The 23,913-nt window shown below is 33.4% G+C and overlaps 1 protein-coding gene across 1 annotated transcript; it reads right to left on the bottom strand.

Annotated features, from left to right (window-relative positions):
• Positions 1–596: 596 nt before the first annotated feature.
• LOC126979372 (zinc finger protein 208-like) lies at positions 597–22,632 on the bottom strand. The gene is made up of 6 exons (XM_050828620.1): positions 22,512–22,632; positions 22,210–22,360; positions 8,054–8,186; positions 6,860–7,952; positions 5,928–6,768; positions 597–5,579 (listed from the first exon to the last, which is right to left on the bottom strand). The coding sequence occupies exons 2-6, from the start codon at positions 22,327–22,329 to the stop codon at positions 2,898–2,900; spliced, it is 4,869 nt and encodes a 1,622-aa protein (XP_050684577.1). The 5' UTR covers positions 22,330–22,360; positions 22,512–22,632; the 3' UTR covers positions 597–2,897.
• Between the last annotated feature and the right edge of the window lie 1,281 nt (positions 22,633–23,913).

Below are 23,913 nucleotides of genomic sequence, written 5' to 3' on the forward strand. Positions count from 1 at the left end.
TTCGGTAGTTTTGTAGTAAGATTGGCTCTTACTAGCCTGTGGCCGGAGGAAAATCTGAAGTTGTTAATAACTTCAACAGTCGTTACCATTTGTGGAATAATAGTCAATATAAAATCGATTTCATTTAAAGTTTTTCTATCCGGAGATAACCAAGTCCATTTTCTTTTCTTTTAAAAGAAAGTATTAAATATCGCCAAATTGTATTCAGTGGCATATTCTATTAGCCGCTCGCCTTCGGATAATTCAGTTGTTTTTGTTTCAATCACACACAACCAGCTGAACCAGCGTAACGTATCGTAGACGCGGCGAACAAAAGGGAGAGGTAATAAATAACTTTCGTGCCATAATGATTGATTATTAAAACACGTATAATAAATGTAACTGGCTTTAGTTTTAATACATGCTCCACATTCACTAATTCCAACGTCGCATCTGCTTTACAGCTTGCATGTCCTTGTGGCCATGATGTAAGTATCGAGACGTGGAGAAAAAAACAACTGCTGTAGGTATCATACAGCGGGGATAGAACCTGCGACACATCGTTAGATCAACGGATTGGAGCCTTGGATTCAGTTTCAGATAATAAAATATAAACAATGGATAGAGTAATATTTATTTTCAATATGTAGGTACATTATAATTATTAGTAATCGATATTGACGGGTACATGTAGGTACGCAACAAATACGAAATAATTAAAAACATATATGAGACTATTACAGGACAACATCATAGAGATCACCTTCTTAACCACATGGTAAGGCCAAACAAATATAATACAAACTACCCAATAAACAGAACGTAATTAATACATTTGAAAAAAAAAAATTATACAAATACACAGCCCTTCCAAAATGAAACAAACCTTCGAGATATTTCTTTAAGCGACTGCGCATTTCGCTCACCGCTCAATAGATACGTAACAATCATTTATATTTATTACGTCTAGATAAGTCTGACAGCTGTAAAAACTTCGAAATAATTGAGTTTAGAACCTCTAGTTTGAGATATGCACGCACACTAACACAAAGTAACACGCAATTCGCGAGTGTGAGACTTAGCTTGTCACGCACACTAACTAATATTCCTGACCTGTTTTTATCGGTTGTCTAACAGAAAGTGACTATCTAGACGTATTAATTATCTAAGCATAGCAAGCATAATCAACAAAAAATCCACTGAATGCAATTTAAAGTAATAAAGTCTCAGAATAATATAAAAAAAAATTCTAAACAAATGTTGAAAATAATACTCTTACAAGAGAAGTCTAAGAAAACCACTAATATTAAAATGTGTACCTACTCACCGCAGCTTCTTACTGCAATTATAAATAATACTTACAATTATTATCTATCCCTACATACGTTCATTTGTCATTTAAATAATAACACAATATAGCACATTCATAAATCAGTTAGAATACAGTTTTTTTTAATAGGAGTTCAGCTTGTTATTGCATAATATAAAAGTTTCCATAATCGAAACGAAAGCTGAATTTGAAAATATTATAATTATCACAAAAAGTACATGTAATATATAATAATAACAACGTCAGTGGGATAATATATCTATGATTATAATTAATAACCAAAATAAAGAGTGCCATGATAATTTCCCAAAAGTTGTAAAGTTTTCAAAAACACATCTATAGCTGCTGAAGAGCAACATTCAAAATAGATAGAAAGAAATGGAAACAGAGTAGATAGAACAACACTGCAAAGTACACTAACACTGAAAATTTATTTAATTTGTAACATATTATTTAATAAACGCGAAGTAAAGTTGTTCCAAATTAAAACTTTTACTTAATTAACTTAATTAAAGCTACTTCACACTACGTTTAAATAAGTCTAACAATATTATGAAAATCTAGTACCTATTGTGTGATACTTTCAAGTCAACTTTTATATGCGTATTTAGGCTCATGTAATATTCGCCTAATGAATAGTACAGAAATGAAAGCATTTTTTATCATACATACATATAAGATACAACACACTACTTTCTATCATTATCCATATCACTCGCATACACAATATAATATACCACATCATATCAAAATGAACTGGAATGATAACTAATAAAAAAAAAATTGCGCCTTATTTTTCCCGGTTGGATGAATTCTCTCCGGGCGCAATAATTTTTGTAAGTATATTAGCCGTATATTGTATATCTTTGAAGCTCAAGACATTTCACTGTAAAAAAAAAGCGTATACATTAAGAAAAAATCGGTAATTCCTGTAGTGGTCATCAGAACAGGACTCCTATGGCCATTCCCAAAATAAAACTAGCTTCACAACAAAACAACTACAATTAGAACATGTATGGCATTAATACGGTTTCATTTTAACGAGTGTAGATACATCTTATTAATTCCTAGAGAACATACCTTTAAAACATATTGAAATGAATATAAACAAAATTATTAATATAATTATCAAATGACACCAAATTAAATAGACTCTAATACATTAATAATTACCTTACTAGATATGAAATCAATTTACAAAATGGCAGCACAATAGCTGGACAATAAGTATTTACAATATGATTGGTAATAACTTACGTTATTAAATAATTAACTTACGATTCAACTTAATTACCGTAAACAAATAATAGTAAAAAACCTACAAATTAGTCTTAAAAAATATTACGAAATACTAGTTAAGCTTCTATCAAAATTCTATAAAGCGTGAATTGTAATGTCTACATCTACATTTTTAATTCTACCTACTGATCACTGCTTCACATAACTTTGGTGAAAAAACAAATTTTATATATCAAACAAATTTTCATTTATATTAATCAAAAAATTATCATTAATTAATTGCTTAAAATCAACCAGATTATGGTCTTGAATTTCGAAGAACTTTATAAATATTAATCTAAAGCAACACTCATTGTGAATCATCACAATCAATAGTAATTACTGGAATGGGAGCACTTTCGAAACCAATGGAATCATCATCTACAAGATCTATGACATTTGGATCACCCATTGTTATTTGTTTTAAATTGTCAACATCTTTGCTTTTGTAAAGCGATAATACGTCAGAAATGATAGGCGCGTGAACCATTTCATGTATTTTATCCTCAGCTGTGTCTGCTGAGTTTTGACTGTCTTCATTATCAGGAAGCTCATTGTTTTGTCCTTCGTCAATATCATCCTCTTCATCATAACCGTAGAACTTTTCGTCATCTTTCTCGTCCGTGGGAACGAAAGTGTTAATCAAGTGTATAAGATCCGCATCACAAGTAAAAACTTTCGAAGGGTCTGAGTCCTCTTTGTCGCACTCATGTTTTGTGAACAATTTCGAGGAAGTAAAATATTTAAGACATTGCTGACACTGATTCTGTAAATGAGCCCTGTAGTGGTTGTGCAAATTGGGGAACAGATCCCCACACACCACACACTTCTCCGGTTTAACAGTGGCTCTGTAATGAACCTTTTTGGTAGACTTGTGAACGAATTTCATGTGTCGCATGAAAGGTCCGTATTTCACAAACTTCTCTGGGCAAAGTCTACACTTTATAGGCCTCTTTTTGTACTTTCTGCTTCTGTGAGAAAAGGCGTGAATGTTAAAAGCATCCATGGTCTTAAATTTGAGAGTACAGAAGCGACAGGATATAGAGCCTGACCCCTTGTGAAGTATGTCGTGCACTTTTTGAGTTTTATATGTGAGTTGTTTGAAACAAAATCTACACTCTTCGTATTTAGGTCGTATGTCGGTATCGTCGTTTTCTTGGACTTCATCTTCGCTGTCAATATGGCAGATGTGGTTATCATAATCGATATGCGAAAAGAAGTATTCCCCACACTTTTTGCATCTGTTTTCCTCATGGTACATAAGGTGTCTTTGAAGATTATAGAATATTTTGTTGCATATGTTGCACTTCTCTTCAATCACCTCCTTTGGCATCACAACCCATTCCTTATCATCCTGATGAACATCTCTCATGTGGTAAATGAATTCCCTGAATGGAACAAAGGTTTCGTCACAATGTTCGCACTTTGTAGGATTGTCTACATTAAGTTGAGCAAAATGATGGTTTTTGTGTTTTCTGTATGCCGTGAGAGTATTAAATTTTTTAGGACAATAAATGCACCCATAATACCCTATAGTTCTGTGATAAAGTTTATGGCTTGTTAAGGAATCTTCATTTTCGAAAACTCTAAAACAATAATCACACACAATCTCTCTCTTTCTATATGAAGCCTGTTTGAAAGACTTAATTCCGTGCACTGTGCGTAAATGACAATCCAGTTTAACTTGTAGATGGAATGGTTTGTAACACATTTTACATTTTATTTTTCGGGGATAGATTTCAGTATCCCCAATCAATTTTTTCTTATCACAGCTAAATGCCAAATGACCATCCAAAAACCTTAAAGAACTGAAGTTATCATAACAATAATTGCAGCGAAGAGAATTATGGTAGTCTAAATGTCTCTCATAGTTCCCTTGGCTGGCTAACACTTTGTGACAGATGGAACACTGAAGATCTTTCAAGGGTCCATCTAAATGTTCATTATTTCTGTCTGCTATCCATGTTTCATTAATATTGTGTACATCTCGTAAATGGTGGTGTAAGTCATAGCCTCTCGTAAATGTTTCCTCACAATGTGCACACTTAAGGGGCTCATCAATATACTTCTGTGTGAGATGTCCTTTAATATGTACTCTGTGATTTTTCAAGGAAATCGTTTTCTTGCCGCAGAATTTACACTTAAAGAATTCTGGTTTGCGAAGATGAGCTTCTTCGTGATGTTGTAGCCTTCGCTCATCCAAAAAGACTTTTGCACAAAGTTTACAAGAAAAATATGGCTGTTGCGGCGCATCTGGGTCTTCTTTTATCATTTTGCTCTCAGGATGAGTTCTTCGCAAGTGCCGAATCAGTTTCACCAAGTCCGGATAAAATTTGGTACAAATGGGGCATTTTACTTTATCTTTCCTCAATTTTTCGATTCGTTTTTTATGGGATTGGTGATCAAAGTTGTGACCCTTGACATGCTTCCTTAAGTAACTCTCAGCAATGTAACCCTTGCCACATATGTTACATTTAAATGGACCATTGTCATCTTCATAGTGTGATCTATCATGAATCTCCAAACGCTTCTTGTTAGTGAACTGCAAATTGCATATCTCACACTCATATCTAGATCCGTAAAGAGAAGTCTTTGATTTGTGCCAGATCAAGTGATGTTTGAGAGAATTCTCTGACTGACAAACTTTTCCACACAATTGACAAGTATGTGTACCGTCGAATACTGTCATATCAGCTGTGTTAGGTAACACAGAACCGACAACAGTATTGTTTGTACTTTCACCACGTTTGTAATGAATGGCCATATGGGATAGGTAAACCTTTCTATATTGAAATACTCTTTTGCATATTGAGCATTCATAATCTTTATTTTTGAAGCGAGTTTGTTTGTGGAAGTTCATGTGTGCTTGCGCAGCGCGAAGATGTTTACTCTTCCTGTTGCAGATTGAACAGGTCAAATACTTTGGGTCTAAATTTGTGTCATGATAATGTTCACGCATGTGCATTTTATAGTGGCACTGGAATCGGAATATCTGTAAAAACACAGGTATAAGTTAAAATAATTATAGAAGGTATAATATTAAACACTTGACAGGATCTTTGAATATGTAAGAAACACTTAGAAGTACATCCGATAAAACAATTAAAAACTATTCTTCTCTGAAGTGTTTCGTTTGTGTTGTTTGTTTGTTTTGAGTAGTGACTCAATGATCTCTCAAATACGACAAATGAGAAGGCGTGACAAGCGACGTCATGTTTTACTTGACGCGATATCAAAGTTGAATTTTCATTGCTTATTTTGCAGTTTTTTTAATTTTTAGCACTTAGAGACACAATAAATATAATGTAGATAAATACATCAAAAAAATTATAATAATTACCTCGTTACAGACAAAACACTCGTACTGTTTTTCAATTTTCCCTCCAACATTGGTGTGCCAATTCATGTGTCTCTTAAGGGAAATAAGAGTAGGCATTTGTTTGTTGCACGTGGGGCATGTAAAGCCGCTCATGTTGACAGATGGTGCGGATCCCTCTTGAAAGCCGTTGTGACTCTGGATTTCCAGGGGCTCCGCCTTTGTCACAACGACTTCACAAAAATCCGCCAAATCCGGTGTTGCATCGCTAACTTGCGGCGCTTGCGGCTTAAGTTGTAACCTATGCACTATTTTAATATGATTAGCAAGGCCGCTGCAGCTCTTGAACTGTTGCTTACATTCTGTACACGTATACAAATTACGAGGCTTTATGTTGGCCGTAATGTGTTTTTGGTTGTGCTCATTGATCGCGCTCACTTTCATCTCCAGATCGCAAATAAGACACCGAACCAAACAATCCTTCAGTGTTATCTTTGCCCTTTTCGTTCCCGACGATATATTGTGTTTTGTACGCTTGTGATGAATCAGCAGACGTTTATAAGAGAATTGTCGTTCGCATATATCGCAAGTGTTATCATTATCGTCGCCTTGACTAGAATCACTGTCATATTGCTCATCATTCAAAGGTTCACCCAAATGGTCCGGAGATTCCTTTAAATCGGGAGGTTCGGATTTAATGCTTACATTTTTTGGGTCTACAGAATGTTTGGTGATTTGATGTGTTTCTAGTGCTTTCTTATATTTGAAACGAGCATCACAATAGGGACATTTTAGAGGTCCTGTAGAGACCTTTGAATTATTGTAATCTGAATGTACAGACCCTGAATCTTCTATAGTACTGTTTCTGGAAACGAAAATATTATATTGCTAATATATACAATTTATTTAAACAATTTATTTGAGTATTCAAGAAATGATGAAACAGAAAAACTTACCGAGATTCTACATCTTCAAAATCATTTTCATCGTCCATGTGTGAAGCTAAATGTGATATTAGCAATTCCTGTGATGCCAACTTGGCTTTACAGAAACGACATTTGAGAGTTCGGGGAGAATCAGCAGATGGATTTAAGTCTTTGGAAGGATGAAAATGTTCTTTAATGTGAACATAATAACTTGCTTTTTTGAGCAAATATTTACCACATACAGTACACGTAAAGGACAATGAATCATCCCTTTTTGGACAAACTCTGAAATGTGCTGTATGAGAATAATAATCATCATATGGTTTATTACAGTAGAAACAGGGCACAATTGGTTTACCATCTGCCGAAACTTTCACATCGGATTCACGTTTAAGGACTGCTGCATGTACGACTCTCATGTGTTTTTCGAGAGTAGCCACTGTTTTGAATTTTGTTGTGCACATTTTGCAGTCAATAGCATTTTGTTTTGGCGTTGAATCGATCGGTTCAAGTGATATTTTCAGCTCTTTGTCAATAAGTTTTCCACAGACTTCCTTGTGTCGTTTCAACATAATTTTTAACTTAAATGACTTGCCACACTTTTCACAATTAATTTTGTCCTCACAATCATTAGCATCTTTGGCCTCAAGATAATCAGATGAGGTAGACAACACGGGAATAGGGGACGGGGCAGTAAGAGATTTTCTCGAGGGCTGCGGCGACATACCCGAATCACTACTACGCTTATGTGTCTTCTTATGGGCATTTAAACTTTGATATTTGTTGAAAACTTTCGAGCATATATCGCATTTGTATTCTATAGGCTCATCTGAATCAGTCCCCCCTGAATAAACTGATCCGCTATATTCATAGTCAGAATCAGAATTAGTTTTAAGTTTTGCTCTTTTTTGAGATTGCCGCAATTCTTCAACACGCTTCGTGGTCTTTGGATTATAGTCATGAGATACGCCGCTACTCGAAGCATTATCAATACTTTCTGAACTTCTCTTTCTAGTTCTGCTTATAGGGGTGACTTGACTCGAGGATGGTTTTGAGCTATCTGTTTGTGTTGAAAACGCGGAATCACTGCTTTGTCTATTTTGTTCCGAGGGAGAAGTGAAGCCTGCAAATAGGGAAATTTTTACAATTTCAATTATTGTTTTAACAGAAGCAAACATTTATAAAGCAATTTAAGTAGTTTATGTATTGCGGATTCTGGTCTACCTGGTGGTGGGACATAGTTACGTCGGAGTTCTTGATCAGAGCGTTCACATTGCTGTTTGAATATGTGAGCACTGCTCAACTTTTGAATACACTCAGAACATATTTTGTCTGGTAATCCATCACCGTCTTGTATCTAAGAGAATACGTAAAAAAAACCAATTATTCATTAATTAATGCAGTTGCACAATCAAGGAATGAAGAAATAATGGTTAATATTTATAATAATATTAATTATAAAATATAATATAATAATATCTCAGTCGTGGTTCAAAAAATATGTCGGATTGTCAAGTACCTACGACTTTTAAAAGAAAATTAAGACACTATTTAGAGCGATATATCGACAGATCGCGTAATCTATATATATAAAACAAAGTCGTGTTAGTTACACCATTTATAACTCAAGAACGGCTAGACCATTTTTCTGTTGTTTGATTTTTTGGGCTTCCGTTAGTCTGGAAAAGTATAATAAGTAATAAAATATCGAAAAAATCACAGTTTTTTTTTATGGAATAGGAGGACAAACGAGCGTACGGGTCACCTGTTGTTAAGTGATCACCGCCGCCCACAATCTCTTGCAACACCAGAGGAATCACAGGAGCGTTGCCGGCCTTTAAGGAAGGTGTACGCGCTTTTTTTGGAGGTACTCATGTCGTATCGTCCCGGAAACACCGCACAAGGAAGCTCATTCCACAGCTTTGTAGTGCGTGGAAGAAAGCTCCTTGAAAACCGCACTGTGGAGGACCGCCACACATCCAGATGGTGAGGATGATATCCTAACTTGTGGCGTGTCGTGCGAAGGTGGAATTCGGCAGTAGGAATCAGGTTGAACAGCTCTTCGGAACACTCCCCGTGATAAATGCGGTAGAAGACACACAATGAAGCGACGTCTCTACGCAACGCCAAGTGATCCAGCCGTTCACAGAGCACTGGGTCCCCGACAATTCGAGCTGCTCTGCGTTGCACGCGGTCAAATGGATCGAGCTGATACTGAGGTGCGCCAGACCAGAGATGACAGCAATACTCCATGTGTGCCCGGACCTGCGCTTTGTAGAGCGCTAGTATGTGGGCCGGCTTGAAGTATTGCCGTGCTCTATTAATGGCGCCCAGTTTCTTTGAAGTCAATTTGGCTTTGCTTTCCAGATGACCACGAAATTGGCAATCGCTCGAGATTTCGAGACCCTGTATTCCGATACTAGGCGAGGCTTTAAGGGAAGTGTTGTCGAAGAGCGGTGATACGACAAATGGGGTTTTTTAAACGCTACGGGTTAAATTGGACAAGGTTCAATTTTCCCCATTCCGCGACCTTCTCAAGAGAGGACTCAATAGAAGACACAAGTTTCTCTCGGCACTGGTCGACGATTATATATATATTATAATATATGATATTATATATATATTATTATAAAAACATTTATGTTTCTGAATCACAAGAGCAAAGCGAGGCACCCAGTAAACCTCAGAGATCAACAACTAGATAATTTTCGACGCACAAGAAGAAATTTATGAAGTACTGATTTGAAACGAGCAGCGTTTCGATACGATTGCAGTAATGATTACCGCTTGCATACTAGCGTTCACATTGGGTCAATGGAAGTTGTTTGCAAGTATTTTCCGGAGAAACGCCAGTATTGTGCTGCCTAGTGGGAAACTACCGAATCACGACATTTTCTAGCAAACACGAAATTATACAATGTTTGTTTCCAAATGACCTAATTTGAACGACGATTTAATCCGACATTCAGGGTATTAATTTATTTATATTCTGACACACAATACAGCAGAAGAATAACATACCTACTATACTTATTCCTATGTATTGTGTATGCTAATTCTAAAATTAAGTGTTTACAAATAAGTAATACGGACTTTGCTTTTGATTTTGTAGATACAAGGACATATTCACCATCGAATTGGATCATTGCAATCTCTCGAAGATGAACACCATAAATTTTAACAATAATATTTCATGGGCACCATGGAGGAACAACGACATGAAGAGATCAATGCAGCAATGATAATAGCAATTCTTCATGATCTACAGCAACTACTTCATGAACATTTTGCATGTCGAGTTAGCCCGTTAATCTTTAATTTCCGATCCTTCTTGCATTCGCCATGACCATCAACAAATCTCAAGGCCAATTCTTGAAAGTTTGTGGTCTAAATCTAGAAAATCCATTTCCCATGGTCAATCTATATATATAAGAGATTTCCACGTATATAGTCACTCATCACTATATCTCTGGAACCATAAGGCGTAGAGACTTAGTTTTTTTTAACAGGACAACGTCTGTCGGGTCCGCTAGTAATTAATAAATAAGTATTTTGGCTTGTTAAAGATATTTCTACTTTGTGTCCTTTTTCGTCCGTAACATACCTATAATCACCGCTTGACTGCTAGGGCTATTTATTTAGGGCTATTACTTTTTTAATAATAACAATAATAATAAACTTTATTGGCAACATAATTACACTGCTAAAATAGGTCATAGTTTATAATATAATAACTTTAACAAACAAGTAATTTTAACATAAAATGTTAGATTAAAATTATAAGTTAACAAAATTATAAACTTAAACTATAAAAACCACTAAAAATAATTAAAACAGTCCTAGTAAAATTAAAATAAATAAAACAATTAGATTGAGGAGCAGTGCAATCACTTTAGTATTGCCAATCGGAGGCCCACTCAGTATACGTCGAGCCTTCAGAGACTCGGCACTGATTTTCAGTAGGCACCGTGTTACGCAGCACGGACAGCGACTGGGGTATACAAATACTTCCTACATCTTCAATTACAATTTAAATACATATTTCTACACTAAAAGCAAAATTTTATATATATTAGCAATTTTATATCTAAATATATTAGCAAAATAAATAAAATATGACACTATTCTGATGTTTATAAATTTTTATAACACAACTACAGTCATAGTTTATTGTTGAAAAATGTAAACTTCGCGGACACAGGGTATAAAGAGAATAAGGAGAAAGAAAAAATAAATTGGCAATAGACACGTTATTTGGCCATAACAAAAAAGTAATATTAATTTATTTTCAAATATTTTCAGAATAATTTTAAATAATAATAGTCGGTTTGTACAATATGTTTGCATGGGAATAAATATTACAATTTCAATTTGTAAAGATCCAGGGTGTTTCAAGTAATGCTACTTTATGTATTATAAATTGAGGTTACTGTTTTTCTAAGACTTATGGGTTATTGATTGCTTAATTATTTCTGAAATAAAAGAGTCTTATATTTTAATTTGAAACTCGAAGTTGTTTTCAGGTCACAGAGAGGTGGCAAGTCATTCCAACATTTAGTGTCTGTAAACTTGAAACTACCCCGGAAAGCTGCACTCCTGTGTAACGGCATTTGTAATCTATACTTAGATGCTCTTGTGACGTATTCACTGGTATTATCTTTCAACCAATGTAATTTACTATAAAGATATGGCGGCACTTTATACTTTATTATATTGAAAAGAAGCGAAACAAAGTGTAAATGCATACGATAATCCATTTTTAAAATTTTATTTTTATTTAAATAAGGTGTTACGTGAGCACGCCGTGGAATGTCGAAGCAGTAGCGTGCGCATGCGTTTTGCACACGTTGTATTAAATTCTTAGTATGTGCAAGTAAGCGTGGCCCTACTACTGTATCAGCATAATTAAACTTGGATAAGACCAGGGCTTCGCATAGCTTGATGCGCACTACCGGTAAAATAAAATCTCTTATGCGATGATAATCCCTCTTGCCTTGGATCGCTCACAGTGTCGAGACGTGTTATTTGTTGCAGTTTTAATAATATAAAATAATTCTTACGGATACTGGTAACTACCGGTAGCGACCACATAAACTTTGGACTACATCAATTTTCTATACCTACACAAATACAATATGGAGTCAGCGTCTGCATCAAATAAAACTAACTTGGTAACACCAGTTTTGTCTGAAGATTTGTCTGCACCTGAGCCATCCATAATATGTAAAAGGAAGAGAATAGAAAAAACAAATAGCGAAGATCTTGCAGAATTTAAAGAAGAAGTATTAGAATTATTTGATTAACCGGCAAAAAAAAATAATGAACAAATGACAAAGCTTTATCCTATTTTAGATGGTATAAAAACTAGTAACACAAATATTGAGTCATCAGTTGCTTTTCTTGCAAAGCAGAATGATGACTTAATAAAGACGATTGAGAACTTGGAGCAAAAACTAAAAATTAAAGATCAACAAATTATTATACTTGAAAATAAAATAGAAGATATGATGCGAATGACTCGTAATAAGAGTCTAGAAATAAAAAATGTTCCATTGAATGCCAGTGAAACCAAAGAAGGACTTATCAAAATAGTCGAAAATCTGACTCAAGAAATGAAACTTGAAACTAAAAGGTCAGACATAGTGGACATTTTTAAGATTAAGTCAAATAATGAAAAAAAATCTATTGTTGTAGAGTTTACAACAGTATTAGCGAAAGAAAACATATTAAGATCGGTGAAAACCTACAATAAAAAGAACAAAAATAATAAGCTATGTGCCAAAAATCTTGGAATTACAACTAATACAGATACACCTATCTTTGTATCAGAGCATTTGACCCAAAATGCATCGAGACTATTTTATTTAGCTAGAGATCTGAAACGATTGAAGAATTACAAATACTGCTGGACTTCATTCGGCCGAGTATATTTGCGGAGAGAAGACAGTTCACCTATTATTATGGTGACGGGTGAAGACCAAATTATTAAACTAAGAAACCAATGACTAAACTTAGGTAAAAATATTTTTATTTTAACTAAAATAATTTATTTATATATTTTATCATTATTATATTTTTGCAATTATTATATCAACATATTGTACAAGGCCAACTACACACACTCATTTATATCAATAATTATAATATTAATTATCTACCAAACACATAACATAACGGGTCATTACTTAAAACATGAAAATAGAATTTTAGCGATTTATAAAATATATTGTAATGGATAATACAAACACCGTTTTGCATGAATTAGACAATCTCACTAATATAATTACACATCAAGGTTCAATTGATACATTTCATAAAAACGCTTTAAAAAAAGTCCCTGCATTTACATTAGTTAATCAAAATATTCGCAGTATACATAAAAACTCTAACTTAGATGACTTAGACATTAATATTAGTTTGCTAAACATAAACATTGATGTGATCATTCTAACTGAATGCCGAATAAACCTTGATAAACCCCTCCCTCAAAAAAGTAATTATGTGACTTACAGTACCACAAATAAAATTAATCAAAATGATGGAGTTGTCGTATTTATAAATGAAACTTTAAAACACACAGTCAAAGAAATAAATATAGAAGGTGCTTCATGTCTTGAAGTAGGTTTTACAGATGGTTTTACTCGGCTTAAGCTAATATGTATATATCGTCCTCCTTCGGGAAATGCAGAAATGTTTGTGAACTCCCTTGAAAAATATTTAGAACAACCTTATCTTAATAATAACACATTAATAACCGGACATATTAATATAAACATAATAGATGGAAATAATGATAAACACTCGGACTCTTATCTTGAAATGCTAGCTGCACATAACTTACTACCAGGTCATAAATTTGACACACGTATAAATAGTTGTATAGATCATGTAATTACAAACTCAGATAATACCAAATTCACAACTTATCTTGGGGTATTAGATACTACTGTAACCGACCACAAAATGACGGAAATATATTTGTACCACACAACTAAATCCAGTCAACCTCCAAAAACAAAAGAGGTTACAAATTACAAGGGTGCATTAGATACATTACAAGCCAATTATGATCCTAACTTATTAAAGGAAGAAGATCCCAACTCACTTACCAAGAAAATAATAACCTTAATAGTAGATTCACTTAATATAAATACTAAAACTGTAAAAATACCCTCCAATAAAAGAATAATTAAACCTTGGCTAACTCCTGGTCTTCTTAAATGTATAAAAAATAGAAATCTTCTGCAATACAAACTTAAAAATGATGACACTAATGAAATATTAAGAATAAAATATAAGAGGTACCGAAGTTATTGTAATAACTTAATTAAAAAACTGAAAAATACTCATGAAAGACAACTACTTGAAAAATCAAAGACAAATAACAAATCATTATGGAAATGTTTAAAAAGTATTACAAATTTAAATAATACAAAAAGTAAGAATATAGAACTTATTAATATAAAACCGACAGCCATCGAATCAGCAAATTACGTGAATAACCACTTCAGAAATGTGGGTAAATTACTTGCTGAAGATATACCTGTAAGTAATAATCATTCAACTTCCGCATATTTTAAACAACTTCCATCACAGATTAATAGCATTGGCATAATAGAACCTGATCCACTTGAGATAGAAAGTATTATTGATAACCTTAAATCTGAATCAGCCACTGGATACGACAATATCCCTACAAAATTTTTGAAATCAGCTAAATCCGTTTTGATCCCAATTATTACACACCTAAGCAAGATCTCTTTACAGCAAGGAGTATTTCCATATGAATTGAAAAAATCAATAATACATCCAGTGCACAAAAGTGGGCCTAAAGACAATGTAAACAGTTACCGCCCAATTTCTGTTCTTTCAACTATATCTAAAATACTAGAGAAAATTATTAGCAAACGTTTACTAAAATATTTAGAGACGTATAACATACTCTCACCATCTCAGTATGGCTTCCGTAAAGGTGTAAGCACTGAAGACGCTATACAAGACTTAACTCAGAATATTACAAATCAACTTGATAATAGAAACAGAGCTCTTTGTATTTTCCTCGATTTAAAAAAGGCATTTGACACCATCTCTGTCCCCATCCTCTTGAAAAAACTTGAAAATATAGGTATAAGGGGAACTTTTTTAAGTTTAATAACGGATTATCTACAAAATCGCACACAAAGAACGAAAATTAGTGATGATATAATTAGCTCTGATGCACCTATACTACAATTCGGAATACCGCAGGGAAGTGTATTAGGGCCAACTTTATTTTTAATATACATAAATGATTTATCTAACTTTAAATTAATATACTAAAACTAACTATAAATGATATGGATATTTAAACGCCTGCGAAATGTATGTAATAGAGCGCTGCTAACTTATATTTATAAAACTCTAGTGGAATCCGTTCTCCTATACTGTATAAGTGTATGGGGTGGTACCTTTAAAACAAAATTTCTACATATTGAACGTGCACAACGAATAATAATAAAAATCATATATTCCAAAAGTAAATTCTATAATACTAGCAAACATTACCATGAAACATCACTACTTACAGACCGCCAGTTATATATTCTGCAATGTATATTAAAAATTCAGAAACATAGAATCATTGACTCTTCCCTTACTTTGAAAAGAAACCCCTATACTGTCCTAAAACACAAAATCGTAAGAACAGAATTTGCCTCAAAACAATTTGTCGCACAATCCACCAATATGTATAATAAAATTAACAGATCCCTTAATATTTATTCACTTACATTTAGGGAATGTAAAATTAATGTTATTAAATGGCTAAAAACACTCAACTATGAAGATACGGAAAAAATACTTAAAAATTAATTAGATTAAAAATTTGTAACGGTTTCTAACTATAAGATATTATTTAAAAAAAAATGTATTATTATAAAACATAAAAATTAAAAGATTTACAGCCCGTTCACAAAATTTGCTCCTATGTATGAATTTATTTATCTACTTAAAGTACCGGATATATATTTTTATATAGGTTTAATATATATATATATTGTTAAGATGTTATATTTATGTAAGTTCCTATGTTTACGTGCATATATATATATATGTGTGTGTGTGTGTATCATAATATGTTTCAAAATCAGTAATAATAAGTAACTACAATGTTTGATATATTGTACATTTTTACTATAATCTTTATTTATATCAAAAAAAAAATGTTTGTACATGATCCTAACTCCCATGTTTATGTAGTCGTCCGGCTGCGTACCTGCGGCTAGCATGATGCTAATATAACCTGATCCACATTGAAATTAATGACTTATTTCGCGTGCGATCGCCCGGGCCGCCGGGCCGACTAGATAACTGGTTTTGTTTGTTTATAATCCAATTCACTTGAGTCAACAACTTCCTTACTTTTAGTTTTTAATATTGTTTTGTATAACTTGCAATGAGCGATTCTCTCCTAACACAGATTATCTAAATCTACCAGGATAGTTTCATGTGATTGTAAATGACTGTGTACAAATAAAGAAATTTTGAATTTGAATTTGAATTGAATTTGAATAAAGAATCTTTAAACGGTAAAAGCAATTCTGAGAAATATTTAGAACGTGTTTTTCGAAACGAAGCCTTTCATCCATTATAACCCCCAGATTGCGTGCCTCGGTACCTCGTTGTATACGCTCTCCCTTTATTTGTATGTCAGGGTCGTAGTGTGATATTGCCTTTATTTGTCGTTCGATACCAAGTATCATGAATTTTGTTTTACTCGAATTTAATACTAGGCAATTCGATTCTGACCATCGTACGATACGTTCTAAGTCGTTATTTAGTTCTACCATAGCTGAACGTGTATTTTCTGGTGTAAATGAAATATATAATTGTATATCATCTGCGTATATATGATAATTGCAGTATTTTATTTCCTTTATGAAATCCGCAGTGTAAATAATAAATAAGATAGGGCCTAATATAGATCCTTTCGGAATACCTCTTTTAACCTCACTACACTCTGACCGATCGACGTTGCCGTTCTCATGTCTTACATCTACTACTTGAGTGCGATCTTTCATATAACTTTCGAACCATAATAATGTTGCTGTAGAAAAACCATAATATGATAGCTTGGACAGAAGCAACGATACATTTAAACAGTCGAATGCCCTAGTTTTTTGTTACTTTTTTCTTTTTTCAAGCATGTTGTTGTCATTCATTTTGGACGTGCTTCAATTAAAGCAAATTGGTCAGCGATAATTATAGCTGTGTTTATATTTTCAAACATATTGTTGAGTGCATTCATACAAACGGTAAGTTTTGAACTGTTGAAGTGTATAACATGTATGTATGTGTGTTTCTTTATTTGAAAAAACATATCGTGTGCATACGGGTGTTTTATTCTTTTGTAACAGATGGAAGCACGTCGATTTAAAAATGAATTATTTAATGACATTTTTATATACATTGACGTATGCAGTCATATATATTTCCATATACATAGACTCAAGTTTGCGCGTTTACCACTAAAAAAGCCCCATTTGTCGTATCACCGCTCTACGACAACACTTCCCTCAAAGCCTCGCCTAGTATCGGAATACTGGGTCTCGAAATCTCGAGCGATTGCCAATTTCGTGGTCATCTGGAAGGCAAAGCCAAATTGGCTTCAAAGAAACTGGGCGTCATTAATAGAGCACGGCAATACTTCAAGCCGGCCCACATACTAGCGCTCTACAAAGCGCAGGTCCGGCCACACATGGAGTATTGCTGTCATCTCTGGTCTGGCGCACCCCAGTGTCAGCTCGATCCATTTGACCGCGTGCAACGCAGAGCAGCTCGAATTGTCGGGGACCCAGTGCTCTGTGAACGGCTGGATCACTTGGCGTTGCGTAGAGACGTCGCTTCATTGTGTGTCTTCTACCGCATTTATCACGGGGAGTGTTCCGAAGAGCTGTTCAACCTGATTCCTGCCGCCGAATTCCACCTTCGCACGACACGCCACAAGTTAGGATATCATCCTCACCATCTGGATGTGTGGCGGTCCTCCACAGTGCGGTTTTCAAGGAGCTTTCTTCCACGTACTACAAAGCTGTGGAATGAGCTGTATGAACGATTGTGTGTGAGTTGTTGCCTATTATTGGCTGTGCATCTTGAGAATGGCCAACGTGTTTATTTTAATGAAGCATAAAATAAATAAATATAAAATGGAAATCGACATTAAAAAAAAAGCCCAAGGAAAAAGAGACAAATTGAAAAATATAAATTGGTTATTAATACGCAAACGAAGCTTATTAATAATAATATATCTTTAGGCCTGTTTTTGCAAATACTACATTAATTAATATACCTATGTACAAAAGTTATACATCTTTGCTTATTTTGTACTGTTCACGCCACGCAACAGTACAAACTGACGACTAAGTGTGAAGACAAGGAAAAAAAACATTTACCATCCATTGATACTCTTTCGTTATCTAAACTATCGAGAATGTCGAGATCAGGAGAATAGAAATTGACACATCACTTATAATATCAATTAAATACAGGGTATAGTAAAACCCTAAAAAAAATTACTGTCGGGAATGATCCAAACAATGCAGTGCAATTAGGTATGACCGCACCAAATCGTGAGATGCATGATTTGTTTGCTCGTGAATTGCAACGTGATCAGAAATTCAATTCTAATGATATGCGTTTATTTGTACAATCGAATATAACCATATTGAATATTCAATCAAAACATGTATATGACACAATCATGCAAGTCATTTCCAATAATGCAGGTGGATTATATTTCTTGAATTTACCTGGTGGTACAGGCAAAACGTTCGTTATATCATTGATTTTATCGATTTTAATTCGATCGCAACAGAAAATTGCATTGGCATTTGCATCTTCGCTATAGCAAAAGTTCTGCGATTGACGTCAATTATTTTATGGGATGAGTGTACAATGGTGAACAAAAAATCACATAAAGCATTTAATCGAACAATGCAAGATTTACATGGTAATCAACAGCTTTATGGTGGTGCTTTGATATTACTGTTAGGGGATTTTCGTCAAACATTATTCGTGTATCACGAATGACAGGCAATGTTGCAGCACTCCTGCTGATGAAATAAATGCCATGAAAAAGAGGCTTTACGAGTATATGGTCCACCTGGTGTTAAGTGACCACCGCTGCCTACATTCGCTTGCAACACCAGAGGAATCACTGGAGCGTTGCCGGCCTTTGTCTGGATCTACTGATCCGATTAAGTCATTCCAAATTTTTTGTGTCATATAAATGCTATATATTTAACCCGGAAAATGAAAAGACTTTTTCATAGAAGTTGTATCTGTAAAATATGTCAGAGAAAAAACAGTTGAATACTAAAAATAATTAATATGGCCAAACAATCTTTGTCGGGTCAGCTAATAGTCTTATACTTTTGAATCATCATGATAAATATTGAATTTAAATTACTGAATCTACCAACAATGAGTAATTTACAACAGTAGTATCATAATATAAGGATTATGTAAGCATAACATAATAAATTTATAAAGTGTGGTATATTTGAATTATATTCAAAGTAAAAGTGTTATAGACATCAAATATTTCATAAAAAGTGAACATTAACAGTATAAATGATCATATATTGGATGCATCAACCTTTGGAGCTTGAATTCATTGTTTGTGTCAGGATGCTTTGTGAACTTGATGGTCGTGATTACTGTCAATGATTTAATAACTTTAACAGGTTGACCAGGCGCTCACAAGTTAATGCATGGGACCAGCCAATGTCCTCATCACACATATTTGAGATAAGGGAGACAACCTGGTACACAATGTCACCGCAAGCATAATGAAGTATGTGCAAGATCACTACATAATTATTCAAATAATGCTCTCAAAGCAAGCCCACCAAATAAGAATAATACGAGACAGATCCTGGGCTTTATATAAACCAAAAGACATATTATGTTATATTCAAAAGATCTTAATATTAAGATTTATTATTAGGTGAAACAGGAGCATCTATTTTCCATACTTCTATATCCTATTTAAATTCTTTAACCATATAGTAGGCTTTTTGAATGAGGTGGGTCTTTATAATTTTTTTGTAATTTAGAGAGTTACATTATTTGGAATTTATCAAAGAACTGCAAACTGAGACAAATGAGTTTTGTATTTTATTGCATCTTGCTTTTGCATTAATTATTTTATTTTTATTTCTTGTATTGATAGTGTGTATATCTTTATTTTGAATGCACTGATTAATTATTTAATAAAGAATAAATATATAATTATAAATGAATTGGGATGCTACTGTAAGAATACCTATGTATTTAAAGTAATTTTTAAGGGATTCTCTACAATTCAGATAATAGATGGCTCTAATTGCCCGTTTTTGCAAAATAAATATTGTTTCAATAAGCTGATATTGAAACATGCTTTCCCCCATAGCAAATTTCCATAAGCTATGGAAATAACTGAAAATATTGAGTTTATTTGAGATTGCCTCAATATGAGAACCCCATTGAAGTTTTTCATCTGATATTATTCTACAACAAAATAGTGTACTAATTTTAATGGTTTTCCATATAATAGAAAATATTATAATCCATGTTATTGTTTTTACATTGATTAAGAGATTTCAATACATTTTGTTTTACTAGTAAGTGACAAATTATTTACTATGAACCACTTATTTATTTAGATATACTTTCCAAGGACAAGTTATCTAATCTATCTAATTTCTGTAAGTGTTGTCAGCAAAAAGAACAATCTCACATTGTTTCAAGGCTTTGACAAATAGCAAATCATTAACATAGACAAGGAATAAGAATTGTCCTAGGATTGAACCCTGAAGCATGCCCATCCTAATAAGAGCTCCTGGTTTTTACTTGGTAATTACTAATTACTTTTAGTGTTCTTTTAGATAAGTATGAAGTACTAAAATCATTTTATTGACTTTTTATACCATAAATAAATGACTTTACAGATAAGAGTAATGTAGCATGAATCACATACAGAATCAAATGCCTTATAAAGATCATGGAATTATTCATATACAGTATCAATATCAATACAAAATTGGCTTCCTACAATCTGTCACTGCTCAAAAATATCTAGGAATGACTTATAACTCAATACTTTATAGAAGATCAAATTCAATACTGTATGAAATTTATCTATGCTGTATGAAATTTATCTATGCTGTATGAAATTTATCTATGCCGTACAAAAATTTACAACACCTACACCCATCCTACTTAGGAATAAGCAGACCTAATATGGTATCCAAGAAGCCAAAATATTATGGAACCTTAATGATACTTAAAATGAGGAGAGGACAGACGGAAGGAGATGTAACATAGATTTGAACAATAATTTACTACTTAAGGGCTGATTTCCCAAATAGATTATAACACCTATGCTAAATAGCTGTTATCTCATCATTTATGTTAGATATCAGATCAAGCAAGATATTATTTGCCTTCAATATTTTACCACTAGTTCGAAAAAAATATGCCTCAGGCCTAAGATAAACTCAGCTAGCCACAATTTTTTATAAGATTTCTAAGAATACAGAAAAACAGCTCTAAGAAACATTTACAATCATAAATAAAAGATTTATTGTAATTTTAGTCCAATAAATCTATAACAAACTTAAAACTGATATTTTAAAATATTGCAATAGATTGCACAATAAGACAAAATTTAACATTTCCATGTTTTCATTTTTCTTATAATGTTGATACAAAAATACTTACTTATTCATTTATAATAACTAATGTTAGTAATGCAAAATCAAATAAAAAATAAAATTAATTTTAAAACTTTGAAAATATTGAATGCATTGATAAATGGTAATGATATTGATAAACAGCTGCAAATAGTTGAATAAAAATAAAAACTGCATATTGATTTATTAATTCATAAGATTATAAAGTACTTTCTTATTACAATCATAGAGAAAAAAAATTAAATCAAAAGTACCACATGCAGTAAGAAAACATTGATATAGATCCGAAGACTTTAAAAAGAAATGGGACTTGTAAAATTCAAGTTGTAATTATTAAAATGCTCTTTTAAGTTTTCTTAAAGTTTTGAAGTAAAAAACAACATGCTGAAAAACAATTATTTAATAATCAAATCAAAATGCAGTTAAAACAGTGATAGAGATCAGAAGATACATTCAAAAGTAATGGCATTTGAATAATTGAAATTGTACCTATTCATTAAAATGCTCTTACCTAGGGTTCCTATAAATTTTGAAGTAAAAAACAGAATGCTAAAGAACAATCATTACTACAGAAATAAGACCGATAGAACATCAAATGAAAGTCATCACGAAATGGATGCCTCGTTCGTGTTGAATCAGGAAAAAATACTTTATATTCTATCAACTTACTTTAACACGGGCGCATTCCATAACCATTTCTGCAAGTTGCAAGTTATTGTCCACCGTAAAGATTGAATAGAAATCACCAAGCTTAAGGCAAAGCCTACATTTTCCAAGCTTGAGTGCCATATTGATTTCTTCCAACAGTACTTCATCACATCTGTTAATCAAAGCTCAAATTAATTGTACTGTTGCTATGGATTGATTGATTATTTTAAGCATTTCACAACACTATTATGCACTGCTTTCTGAATCAAAATTCATTCCAACGACTACATTATCAATATATTTCCATTAAATGAGCCACTTACCTTACAAAAATTATGCCGGTTCTTCATCCGAATTCCGAAATGGCGACGTTAGGGTTACCAACTTACCACCTGTACCAAGCAAATTTTTTTTTCAATTTCTATCAGTACCTATATCAAAGAGTTAACAAAGTAACATTCTATATAGGTACCGCAAAATTAATAAAATGACTAATTCTTGAATATTTCAAAGTTTATAAAGGTGGAACGTCCGCGTCGAGTCTGATCTATCTACTGTCATCGATAACTACATGAAAGTGAGATGATAATTGATACTATCGTATTGCATTAGGCTACGTCTTAGATAGTTTTATGATGCAGTAACACACATCAGTTTGTCACTGTCAATGTACCCAACATTATACCCATGGCTTAAGCTTATAATAATAAAGATATTAACACTACAGGTGTAGCGTCGGTAAGTTTATTAAAGAAGTAAGAAAGGATAAGCTATATACAACTTAGACTAAGATATTAAAGAGACAAAGCTATTGATCTTGCATTTCTATCGCTTAATCCATTTTATCAGTTTCTTATCCTTGCTGTCGCTGTTTATTACGAAGAGGCATGGACCACTCTCACATTATCTATCACTAACTTTAAGATGTATTCGGTAATGCAATGGTTCCCACACCGAGGAGCCTGCTTTAAACCATATAGACTCCATTTGAGTTAGCATACCTTACCTGATTTATCATAACAGCCTTCGAGAGGATTCATGTAAATCTCTTCATTTCATTTACCATAGCGAAACGTGGTCGAAACGCCGAATTGTGACAAAGCTAGATTCTCTTGTGCAGCGGCACTCCAAGTGTCTCATAGTAATCCAGTCCTTTCTTCTATTACCAAACGTGCTTTATATTTATCAACCGTGCCATTAGGATTGATCTTGATCTTCTAAACCCACTTACAAGGGATCGCTTTCCCATCTTTGAGTAAGTCTACCATATCCCACATTTGATTTTCATTGAGAGAGTTAAATCGCTTTCCATTGCTTTACGCCATGTGTGAGCTTCAGCACTTTCCATCGCTTGCTTGTATGTGGTCGGTTCGGTTATAGGCCGATCCGATTTGGACTGTGCATGACAAACATTACTGTATACAAAAAATCTCTGTATCGATTTGCAGATTGTGACGATTCCATAGAGTCATTTTACCTTCATGCTCTATTTCTCCTAAAGGGATGTGTGCATTTCCTTTGCTATATCACAATCTTCGTCATTTACTCCATTATTTCTCATTTCTAACCCTTGTTCAGTTTCAGTGATTTCATCATTGACTACTCCTCCGCCGTTGACTTCTCGTTCATTATTAATGAAAGGTTCTTCATCCACAATCAGTTCTTTATTTGTTAAAATGGTAGCAGAACGTTTGTACATTGGCATAGTTCTAATAATTTGACAAA

This window comes from Leptidea sinapis, chromosome 3 (assembly GCF_905404315.1).
Source record: "Leptidea sinapis chromosome 3, ilLepSina1.1, whole genome shotgun sequence".
NCBI lineage: Eukaryota > Metazoa > Arthropoda > Insecta > Lepidoptera > Pieridae > Leptidea > Leptidea sinapis.